The sequence below is a fragment of the Spodoptera frugiperda genome, chromosome 25 (assembly GCF_023101765.2).
Source record: "Spodoptera frugiperda isolate SF20-4 chromosome 25, AGI-APGP_CSIRO_Sfru_2.0, whole genome shotgun sequence".
Lineage (NCBI taxonomy): Eukaryota > Metazoa > Arthropoda > Insecta > Lepidoptera > Noctuidae > Spodoptera > Spodoptera frugiperda.
In genome coordinates, this window is record NC_064236.1 from 10,760,687 (window position 1) to 10,772,985 (window position 12,299).

General features: G+C 37.4%; 1 protein-coding gene across 5 annotated transcripts in view; it reads right to left on the bottom strand.

The window, feature by feature from the left end:
- Window positions 1–801: 801 nt before the first annotated feature.
- Window positions 802–12,299, bottom strand: part of LOC118262353 (SCY1-like protein 2) — a 152,943-nt gene continuing 141,445 nt past the window's right edge. The window contains exons 10-19 of one of the 5 annotated variants that reach the window (XM_035573652.2): window positions 11,960–12,105; window positions 10,748–10,901; window positions 10,331–10,580; window positions 9,962–10,098; window positions 9,601–9,868; window positions 9,269–9,528; window positions 8,998–9,069; window positions 8,195–8,212; window positions 6,666–6,806; window positions 802–4,871 (exon numbers count right to left, since the gene is read on the bottom strand). In XM_035573652.2, coding sequence (XP_035429545.1) covers window positions 4,845–4,871; window positions 6,666–6,806; window positions 8,195–8,212; window positions 8,998–9,069; window positions 9,269–9,528; window positions 9,601–9,868; window positions 9,962–10,098; window positions 10,331–10,580; window positions 10,748–10,901; window positions 11,960–12,105 — 1,473 coding nt within the window. In that variant the 3' untranslated portion in view covers window positions 802–4,844. Of the gene's footprint in view, window positions 6,807–8,194; window positions 8,213–8,997; window positions 9,070–9,268; window positions 9,869–9,961; window positions 10,099–10,330; window positions 10,581–10,747; window positions 10,902–11,959; window positions 12,106–12,299 lie in introns of all 5 variants that reach the window. The other 4 variants (XM_035573617.2, XM_035573671.2, XM_050704415.1 and 1 more) reach the window with 4 other exon arrangements.

Genomic DNA, 12,299 nt, shown 5'->3' on the forward strand with positions numbered 1-12,299 from the left:
CTATTTTTTGGTTAATGAATCGAAGGGGCCAGTTTTCACAAGATAGATAACCAAACATTAACTTGTTTCTACATACTTACTTATACACTTATTACTTACTGCACTTCAAAAAGCTACTAATCCACATTAAACATAATCCAAGAGACAAGAGACAGCTTGAAGTTGTAAGCAGAAGTATCTTGCAAAATGCCTGCTACGAGGTTACTACGCCGCTACGCAACCTCTACGAGGCAGCTTCGAGTATACAAATGAAGTGATTGCAGGAGGCAATGTCCATCGAAGAGTTTTTGATTTTATTTGAGTACGAGACAGAGTAATAAACTATATTTTGTCTTTCAAAATTTTTGGCTAGTTACTACACTGCTAAACTGGTTTATTTCAGTAAAATTATGATAAAATTACATATTTTCTAATATTTGTCCATTTAAATGATAATCAAGTCAACGAAGCCTGCTGTATGACTTTAAAGTTATTACACACACATCTATACTAATATTATAAAGCTGAAGAGTTTGTTTGTTTGTTTGTTTGTTTGAACGAGCTAATCTCCAGAACTACTGGTCCGATTTGAATAATTCTTTTTGTGTTGGATAGCGCATTTATCAAGGAAGGTTATAGGCTATAAATCATCACGCTACGATCAATAGGAACCGAGCAGAGCGAGTGAAACCGCGCGGAAGTAGCTAGTTATACATAATATGGAGAAGCATATTACATTTAATTATAGTACACAATCATAACAACAGCGTTCACTCAGGCTTAATTTACTATAAAAGGGAGGCAAAATAAAAAACCACAAAATTACTTTTAATATTACTTTAATTCACTACGAGAGCCACGTATACATAATACTTTAAATAACAAACACAAATCGGAGACTCTCTCCGTCATTAATGTAACATAAGTCAGTGTATTAGGGAGCACGATGCTTCAGTGATGTAAAGTCATTGACAGGAGCCACGCTGTCTAATGAGCTCGTTCGTAGAAATGCGATCTCCGTACGCAAATCTACTAAAGCATAATTATTCGATGTTTTTATCGATAACTATGCCTATAATATACATACTATGTTAAGTATTCAAAACCCTATAGTCATATATAGTGGGTTTCGTATCACCAAAGCATCGTCCAAATTACAACTATACATAAAACACGCTAAGCGCAATTTCTGCGTCGACAATATTAAGCACTGTTGTTCAACAGTTCTAACTAAATTATATTCCCACAGAAGGACCTAATACACCGTATACAATTCAAATCTAAGTGCGGCTCTGATGAATAACACTTAACATTTATTAATCTTAAACATTTAATATATAGATTGAATATGTCATATTTTGATATATTTGAAAAGGATCCATTTTTTTTTCATTTGGGATTTTTAACGGGGGTCCTGCTCTACTAAACATCGTTTAATATTTATGAGTAAGTATATATTAGTAAGTGGTATCATATAGTTTGAATCCACGATAATATAACATTTATATTTATGTTGATTAATATATTTTTAATATAATGTTGATATATATGAGTGGATCTTTGTCCAACACTAATTAGATAGTCACAAAAATGTAAGGGATCCTAGAAGAGGAACATTGGAGGTTCGTGGGAGAAAGGGAAAGTGATATTTCCAGAAACTCCGGCCTTCCGAAGAAGGCCTCTAGTGTAAGAACTGCTCAGTCTGGGACATGGTGAGAATAGAGTTAACAAGATTAAGGCAACTTTTTCGTCTTTTCGTTTCAACAAGAGTAGAATCAGGAAAATCCGTAACTATTCATAAAATTCAATCTGATAAGCTCAAACACGATATATACCAATATATCTCTATGCACCTTAAATTTAACCAAGAATGTTTCGCGTCGATCGAAAAATACGAAAGATCTTATAAAAGTATTGTCGAATCATCTTTGCCTTAGAAGAGAGCAGTCAAGTTTAAAGAAGTTAGAAGTCAATATTCATAGATCAAGATCACAAAGTAGCTCAATATTTGATAAAACATTAATTATATATCGTAAAAGGTATATAATAAGGTATTTAAATATCTACTTCATAGAATCACATCGAATAATTCAAAAAGTGAATGTTGATATGAATAACATCATAGAATCAGGGCACACAGAAATGATATCACATAGCAGCTCTGAGCAAACGCCACAACCCTTAGAAGAATGTAATGATCTGCCGGACTGTTGCGAGGAGGAGGCTACAGACAAAACTTATTACCGGGGCGTACGGGGTGCACGGGGGGGGGGGGCGGGGTGGACAGGGGCCACGACAACTATGACAAGCTTATAGACAAGGGACCTATAGCCACGCGATACCTGTCTCAAACTATCGAGTTATTTACCACCAGTTACATGCGTAATCATTGTTGCTGATTACAATTATTAAATTATTATTTGTTGCAAGTTCATTAATTTTGCAATTACATTGACATTAAAATGTTTACTAATCGTCCAAATCTCGTTTTGGAGTTAGCGCCATTTTGTATTTGGAGGTGCGTGATAAAATATACATTGTTCAAGTCCATCTCCGCAGCAGCTTGAGAAACTATGTGAATTATGAGTCCTTCGTCTCGAAACACGATAGGAATGTTTAGAAAAAGTTCATCAAGTCACCACTCACGGTAATGCGGGAAATTATGTTTCTTGAATATTAAACTTTCGTCACTGCCACTTACAGTGACAGCAACAACTCAGCACATGCCGTCCCAAAACTACCTCATTACATAGCCCTGGATATATATTACATATAATATCATATATACTTTTATTTAAATACTATATTAATAAAAATGAAGGCAAAGGGTTTTGAGAATAAAGTTATTAAGTTCACAACATCGAAGATAATAATAATATTATATTAAAACTAGAATAATTACAATATATTATAGTTATAATAATACGTAGGTATAATATGATAAATCTTATACTTCACTTACGTCTACTTCTCACTTTCTGGACATACTTACACCTAATTATGCCTTCACACTTTTAATATTCAATGAAACATTATGCGTATTTTCATTTGGGATAATACATAAGTTTTATTTACTTCGCTTTTAATTAAGGGTGTATATAGGATACCTGCGTTGTTTATTGTACATTTCCTTGCTAGTTATATACAAGTATTAATGAATTTCCTTGTTTTTGGTAATAAACAGCAATAACTTCAGATGTCAAATATTACTGCTGATGATAAATATATGTACATGAAATTGTATCACTGTGATTCACGAAATGACAGCAAAGCAGGTATCCTATTTCCACAAACTTATAGCATCATCAGCATTATATATGAGAGATAGGCATATAATACAATTATGTTTAAGCATTAAGATGTATAATACATAATTTGTTGACAAAGCTGAAAGGAATTGAAAGTATGCGAGTCTTGTATTAATAGAATATAATATATATGTGTAAGTAAGTGGCTAATGCAGACTTTAGATTTTTAAGTTAGTTACTTTGTTTCCAAATGTTTTATCCTTCATGTATTCCATTCTAGTCATTTCTTTCTTCAAAATTGACGATTATGTATTTATTTACGCTGCATTACATAAGTTATGTGAATGGGTTTTATTTTAATTCAAGTAGTGTTTATGTGATTATTTTGAGATTACCAAAGGTTATAAGAACGCGAAATCCACACTAAGTGGTCGACTAACCGTCTGTTTCGCGGTTTACACTAGCTACTGTTACACCGGCGTTTAATTTGACGTTATCGTAGTTTACGATCGCAAGCAAAAAGGTTTTTTAATACTAAGAATTTTGCATGGTATTACCGCGCGTTAAGAATGAAATAGTTTTTCTTTCAAAGATACAATTTAATTTAAGTTACAATATTGTCGCGTGAATTATCATTTTCATCGCGATCATTTAATTTATTTTTAATTAATTTGGCACCTTGTTAGAGTACTGGACCGACAGGTGAACTTTCACGATATACTATCACATTTCAAAAAATCTCTTTAACTTATCTTTACTTACTTAGAGCATAATACATACTCGAATACTCTAATCGTTACTTACTCGTATAGTACTCATGCTTCACGAGAAATCTCAGCTATCGGTGCCAAATGTCTGTTAAACGTTACATTTACTCGAACATTATCCCTCGACTCAGTTACTTCTACCTTCCCTCCAATGCGGTGTATATTTTGTTTTCCCGGAGAGTATGTCCTTGCTCTGAGCTCTAATCAAAACTAGAGTGTCCAAATATTTCAATAAAAGAGGTGTAAAAATGTGCATACAGAAGCAGTACTATCTTGTCAAGAAGTGCATATTACTGTAATTACTGTGCCAAATATAGGTATTACAAGGTCATAACCGATGTGACGTGCAACTCAATACCTTTCATTCTGATTGCAATTTCGGCGTAACAAACGAACACTCTACTGACGATCAAATCATTACAGAAACGAATGCAGATGCACCCATAACCATAGTGTGGTTTCTGATATTAGTAATTTTGTAAATGTTACTCAGTAAATCAATAAAAGTGCGTATTGACAGTCAGCATGCATTGGAACAGAAAATTTGTTAGATTTTACCGCAAGTCATTAGAAAATCGTTAGGCCGATATGCATGACATTGATATTATTTATGAGAGTTAGTAAATATTCATAAGTGTAATTATTTGCAACCAATTTACTAGATTTATTAAATTTTGATCGAAAAGTACTTTAAAAAAATCGAAGCTCATTTGTAAGTAGAAATGAGCGCGTGCAGCGGCGAGGCGCGGACGGGCGGCGAGGGGCGCGTGGCCTCGGTGCAAGCGCGGCCCGTGGGCGCCAATCCGGTCTCGGTTTACGCTACGCGGCTCTAACGTATATGAAATTCTCTTTATGTACGTCCGGAAAACAGCTGGTACTGGAAGAAACCATAATAAAACAAAATATTAAAACAAAGCGCGTGCCAGATCAATGGTTGCGGCCGGGAGTTCGCGCCGCCACCGCAACCGGCAGCGCGGTCCCCGCCCGCCCGCTACAGTACCAACTAGTGCTACAGTCTACTCTACGCCGGCGCCAGCCCTGCTGTTTCCGCCGGCTTCTTCTAGCTAGGTGTCATCCGACTACGGACCAAACAATCCTCAACACTACACAATACGTACCGATAAGCCGGAAAAGCAAACTAAATGTAGGTACTCAAGCTTAAAGAGGGCAGGTTGACTTCTAAATATTCAAACCGAAAGTGTGTACAGTACTAAGTACACATACACACACACACTTTCTGCATATAACATTATGCTGACTGTACAACAACGAACGTACGAGTAAATAAATTAGTTTCGTTTCGCGGAAAACTTTACGCACTTTCTGTTGACATTTTATTAAACAATGTTGATTTTTATTAGTACGACGCTTTAAGTACCTAAATATTACAACGCCTAGGTATCTGAGGCGAGAAAGTCTTTCACGGAATATTAAAACGTCGTTAGTACAATTTTATTCAAGGTTATTTAAATTTTTCTAACGCATCCTGTGCATGCGTGCAGCTTTACGTTTACTTTAATTTAATGCTTATGCCAGAGCCTTCTCGTGCAAGCATTCGACCAGTAAACGAAGTGCTCATGTGACCGCTGAGGGTAGCGGCGCGCCGGCCGCAGTCAGTGGCTACTGCCGGGCGCTGACATGTCACACTCCGACACTTTTATCGGCGTTACAATTACATTCAGTTTCCAATCTACGTTAATCAGTATCGAGTGCCGACATGATGGCCCTGCTGGCACATTACATCATTTTAAAATTATTTATTTGGCACATAACCGTCTTTTGATAGCCAACGATTTCTCAAATGCCATTAAAGTGTTAACGTTCAACAACAGAAGAAGTTATTACTACTATAAAGTAGTTTCTAATAAATACAACAATATCATATCACAGCACCTCTATACAACATTTTGCTGTATACTATCAGTTTGGTAACATTATACTGTTATAATAAGTTATTCAATCTCTAACTCTTAAATTTTATTACAAATGGACATCTTCCAACTTCTTTTCTTCACCCAAAGTGATATGTCCACATTATACTGATTAAAGCTTACACAGGTTGTCCTACGCCATACCTCTGTTAACAATCTTTATACATACTTAAGTGATTTATATACATATTCATATTGAGTAACGTCGGTATCATCCTAAGAATTTTATGAAAAGATTACGCGTTTCCGTATACTCTTTCAATTTCTTACGCTTTCACAATCTAACTAAAATCAATATAGACAGCACAGGAAAATAAACAAGTTTATATCTCTAATAAATACTCGCAAATAAAGTTAATATGGTAATACTTAAAACAACATCGATATAATAATATGGTAACTACTAAACATCAAGGGACCGGACGGGGATCGCCCTTGTCGGCAGATCGCAAGGAGAGACACGGCGAGGCCCGCGAACGGGTACAATAAACACGAAGCAGCCGAAGGCGGCGCGAGAGGCTCCGCTAACACTACGTGCGCCCTCCGGCTTGTACAGGTGGCGGGGTTCGAGCGGCGGGTGTTTAACGCGTGAGGGTAATATTGAGTGAGGGGCATTTCCTCACTGCCATGGCGGTGTGCTGCAGAGCGTTGTAGCCAGCCGCGGTGGCCCCCTGCAGGCTCCAGTTGGTCGAGGTCGACGCGTGCGAGTGGTGTCTACTGCTGCTCGGTAGGTGCCTTACCATGCCACTGCTAATCTGTTGCAGCAGTCCGGAGCCCTGAGAGCCGCTCAGGCAGGCCGATGGGCGGCGCGAGCGAATGGATTGCATTGAAGAAGTCAGCAGAAACGGTACGCTCGACGATGTGTTTGGCATTGAGCCACCCTACACAGCAACAATATGTTAATATTTACATGCCAGTGGGCGGTGCCTTAGCGGTAGTCATTTGCGAAAAGTAGGATTACATTCCAAATATCTATATGAATAGGGCATACAATGAACTACGAATAAATAGTGATTGTGTATTTAACTGGAAATGATTACTTCGGTTTTCATTACTGGATAAAATACTAATTTATTTAAACGAGCAGCGGTTTCAGGGGTACATTCCTAACTAATATTGTAAAAACTAAAATTTATTTATTTCTAAGTAGGTACGTTGTCTATTTTATTATAATCTGATACATGGAAAATACACATTCAATGAAAACTAATCAATGGTCGTAAGTTTGTAATGAATAAACTTTACCACACATACACGTACATATACACTACTTGTACAAAAATACTGATTAGGATTTATGTATACATTAATTAATACAAATGCTCTACACAAATCCATGTATTCTAAAATACAATACGAAATCTATTAATATCACGTGTCAGAAAACATGATTAAACATAATAACTACGTAGTTTAATTGTTACGAAGTATTTATTCTCTAACTTAGTAATGTTTTTTAATAACTGCTCCTTGTGTATAACAGGTATCAGAAACTTTTATAAGTTTTATTAATCGCAACTATCTAGAACTTGTTAGCCTTGTAACAAACTGTCTGTTCCACGTTCTCTGTGGGCAATCTTAAAAACTAATCAACTTGAAACAATCGATCGAATAATTTTAGTTTCATAGAAATAGCCACTAATTCTATACCTATTTAAATCAGAAAGATATAGGTTAACTTAACCTGCAATCCTTTATAATACTGTTTTAATAAATAAATAATGAAATATCATTATTTTGAATTAATATCATTTAATTCTCCTATACATTTTCCATTTTTTTCGCAAATTATACCGTTAAGAACACCTTAACAAAAAGTCCAGAGATTCATCAGTTCTGATCATGTTATTTAAGTATGTATTAGTGTTAAATGGGAAAATTTATCAACTCTTATCCTACCACAGTGAAAGTATACTATAATATTTAACTAAGGCATGCCTTATATTTAGGTAAATATACGTACGTCTATATTTAGCATTGTAAAGCGTGGTGGGCTTGAGAAAATTCTTGTGATTCATAGTTGTTGATACTCAGATCTACACTACAGCGAAATACTCGCACGTAGATGTTGCCAGATGACTAGTATTACGCACAAGATCTGCTAAACTGATTTTCAAAGTGTGTTAGGACGAGAAGTAATACTATCAAACGTAAAAGGCAACATCTTAGTGTACTCTACTCCTCATAATAGTATATAACAGTTTGGAAACGATGATTGATAGGTACTGCGCGATTCGCAGCAAATAGTAGAATGGAACCATATACTCACGATCATGCTCCGTGCAAGCTGCGTAGAAGAACAAATAGCAACAGTAAATGAGACAGCGAATACGTAATACATGGCATAGAGCCTTGATATGAATGAACAAATGATTACCTTTCTTGCGTAGCGTCCTTCAAACAAACACATTCAACACTTAAGAAGACCTATGTGACCTGCCGAACGGTGGGATATACATTGTTTGTGCTGTGCAGTACTCTTGTAGTACTGTAACCGATCTCTAAAGCCAATAGGTACACGCTGTGATAAAAGTTTAAAATTTCATTTAAAATTTGCAAATTTTTCCTGAAATTGTTTTACCGGGTTAATTTGGAAAAAACGTGCCACAATGGAATCGACGTGTCTGCAGGTACACACCCGAACAATCACAGAATGGATACAGTAGCATTCACCAGAGGCGAGAGGAGCTACCCTCCCAGCAGAGCATTCAACGATACATTCAACGCGGTGGTGTGGCGTTCATGCATCGCGGACGTTCACTAAACAAAGTCTTCAACGAACATGCATCACTTCATTATTTCTTGAAGTGTTGTGTCTGTTCGGGCTTCTCGCAGGATTGAAAGGAATAGCATTGATGCGATGCGGTGAAAGGTCCGATCCACGTGCATATGCAAAATGATAATGTGATGAAAGATCAAATACTATCTCTCCCAGTCGGTTTGGGAAGAAGACACGACCGCAGAAGAACAGAACCACATCAATGTTAAGCTGGACATTTCCACATTCAAAAGGGGGATCGGGGAGGACACGCAGCCAGGCGGGCGTACGTGTACGAGTTTCACATCACTTACGACGCATTGTGACGTAGCCGGCACGGACAGGCTCGAGCCTGAGCCGCCAGCCCTTCCCCTGTACTGGTGGCCCTGTCAAAATAACCACTTTCACTACCGGATTTACCTCACACCCTGACTCCTCACCGTCATCGTTTTTACTACGGGCAGCCCTGTTCCAAGCTTCTAAATTTAAATTGTTAATAATAAGTGGTATGTAGTTACACACTATTAGAATTATCAGTGTTAAAACAAGCGTGCAAGCGTAAAGGGTTGTACGTATATAACTTACGGTTGGTGGAGACAGGTTGACAGCCGAGCCCCGACGCTCCTGTGGCCCAATGCTCGAGTGGCGGCGCGTGGGCAAGCCAGATGTTGATCCCGGAGTTCCTCCCGGGGACGAAGCGCACGACGGCGCGATGCGTATTTTGGGCGTCATCAGAGTGTTATCCGACAGGCGACGGTTAGGAAAAGCGCTTGAAACGCGAAGGAAATTGTTGTCGTTATTAGTAGAATTGCTGGATCCGAAGAACCACTGGCCAATACCTGTGCCTACAGAAAATTTGCGTATGATTCTTGACCGGGTAGGGCTTTTAACACTACATTTTGTAAACGTATGCTTACTCTTGAACCCGCCTACACTACCGCTAGTGCTAGGAACAGCAGTGGGAGGAGGGCCACTCATAGAATTTTTACGGGCCATATCCTCAGCACTAGAGGTTTTACGCTGATCCACTCTTAAGTTTGGAATATTAAAAGGCGGTGCGTTCATATTATCTGTGCTCATCTGGTGGCGAAGTTTGCGACGCTCCGGACTCGGCAGCGCGAGGTTGTCGACCTTCAGCTTGTAGCGCTGCTGGCGGTCGATGTTCTCCAGCATGTCGTACAGGATCTGGACGGCGCGCCGCAACAAACACATTGTTAGTTCAATCTTGTTACCCACAAGCCTGGAGTACAGGTCAAATAAAAGTCTCTGAAAGTATACCTCCATCAGATTAGTAAACTGGTCGACATTCAGCGCAGGATTAACCGTTTGCGGAGCTAACGAAGGTATCATTTTCGTGGCCATCACATTGGTAGGTAACCCAAATCGCCTTTCCATGAGTAGCGACTTGTATAGTTCTGTAATGAGCAGGTTTTATAATCGCAAAATTATTACTTACGCAGTATGGATAAAACAATTTGCTTTGGTGTCGAAAATCGCTTTTGTTGGAAATTTTAAATAGCTTTGGCATTAGAACTCGCAAATTTAGCGTAGGTCGCTAAGGCAGTTATGAAGTAATATGCGGAGCTGTTAAAATTAATTAGCTGTACAATAATAATTAGTTAGAAGAAACCATATAAATATACTCACTAACGACACGCGTGACGATATCTGGGTCGCTGAGCCGCATAGCCAGCAGAGTCGGAATCACCTGCTCCAGGATGATGGTCTTGTCGAACTTGACAATAATCTTTTCATAGAAGCAGAGGACCAAGCTGATGATCTTCACGTCGCTAGCATTCCTCTCCAGGAGCGATTTCACTTTGTTCAGAAGTTCGGTGTGGAGCGCCTTGTTATCAATGGTATCGCAAATATTTTGCGTGGCAACCAACGATGCAGCCTGTACAAACAAATTAACGTTTTCCTTATTTTTGACTCAATTTGTTTACTGTACTTAATATAATTCGCTTTTGTAGTCAATATCCAATATAAAAAGAAAATGTTTAAATAGCTGTTCTATGTTCAATAAACACATTATGTTAAATGTCTTTTTTATAATTTGCGTACCTGGATCTGCATAGTGTTGCTTTCCAAAGCGTGGTATAATAGAGGCAGTACCTCTGTGTCTATCTCTTTTTGTTTGCACTTTTGCATGATAGTGTGCACGTTCTCAAGAATGGTGACCGACGCTTGAATGCTCCTCGGCGAATTGAACAGACCCCTAAAAGAAATTACATAAAATGCTCAATAAACAAAACAAAATTTTACGATGAGAACCAGCATAGAAATAAATTGCAGTAAGAAGATAAAACGAGAACGGAACGTCTAAATGCCCAATCCGGAAAAGCCAGTCTTGCACGGGAAATTGTAATGGTTCGAATAAATCTTCCATTTCAGTTAAATCTAAGTTATTTTTTATGTCATATTCTGCTGATATTGCGGTTTGCGGATGGAATATTAATGGTTCATTTTACGCATCTCAAGTTCATTATGGTTGATTAATGTATTGTAATGGAAATGATAAGAAGATTAATCGCTTCGTAGATCAGAAACAACACAGACAATAATGTTCTTAGAACTCATTAGCATTGCAAAACACACCTGGAATACATTTTTCTGAAAATATTATTTAAAGGGCATTTGTAATAAAAAAGGTAATTGTAAGAAATAAACACTTCGCGTAAATATATTAACTTTGAATATTTAATTTTAAAAATGTGATATTTCTTACGTAAAAGATTGCAGCCTTATGATTTCGTTTTACAAAAACTTCGCTTGAACGTTACCTAAGCTTAATTTTGTGAGATGAATATCTGAGAGTGAATTTCTTTGTACTATTATTTTTCTTCAAAGATACATAAAAGTAAAAAGTTTCGGAAACAGGTAGGTATGTACGTGGTAACTAAATTACCGTAATACACTCGTGAAGAGTACGAATAGGGCTGCCGGTTGAACAAAGAAATAAGCTGGTGTAACAACACTGCTTATTGAGCGAGAGTATTTTTGAAAAGGTTACAATTACATTAAAATATTTGGAGATTGGGTTACTTACGCACCCAGAGACATTTAATAATTACTTAACCCAGTCCAGCGATAGTTTTTGATACAAAATCATTACTAAGGAATAGTTTAAGTAATCATTGAATATCTCTTAGTGTAGTACTAAGAGATATTCAATGATTATTTAGTAACATAACTTTTATCTTATTTTTTGTATTATACAAGTAGCCTTACAAATCGTTGGTAACAATGTATCACCGACACCGAAGTGTTTCTTACTTTAGGGTTGGCAATATGTAGACCTCGAATTCCGCTTCATCAGCCTCCTTGACCATCCACATCACGGACTGGAGGACTGAAGCCAGAACCTCGGCGGTGCGAACCTCGGTCTGCAGAGCCGGCCAAATGTGCTGCCAACGCAGTTTCTAAAAGAACAACAATAAGAGTATAATATTTAGGATTAAGAGTAAAGGAATACAAAGTAAGAATGCAAAGATAGATGCTTATTTTGGGACATTTTCGTGGTAACAGTACATATTATTCTTGGGTTTTTAGGTTTAACCTGTATTGATGGGTATAAGTATGATAATAAAATAGTCAATAAATAAATCTTCATAGT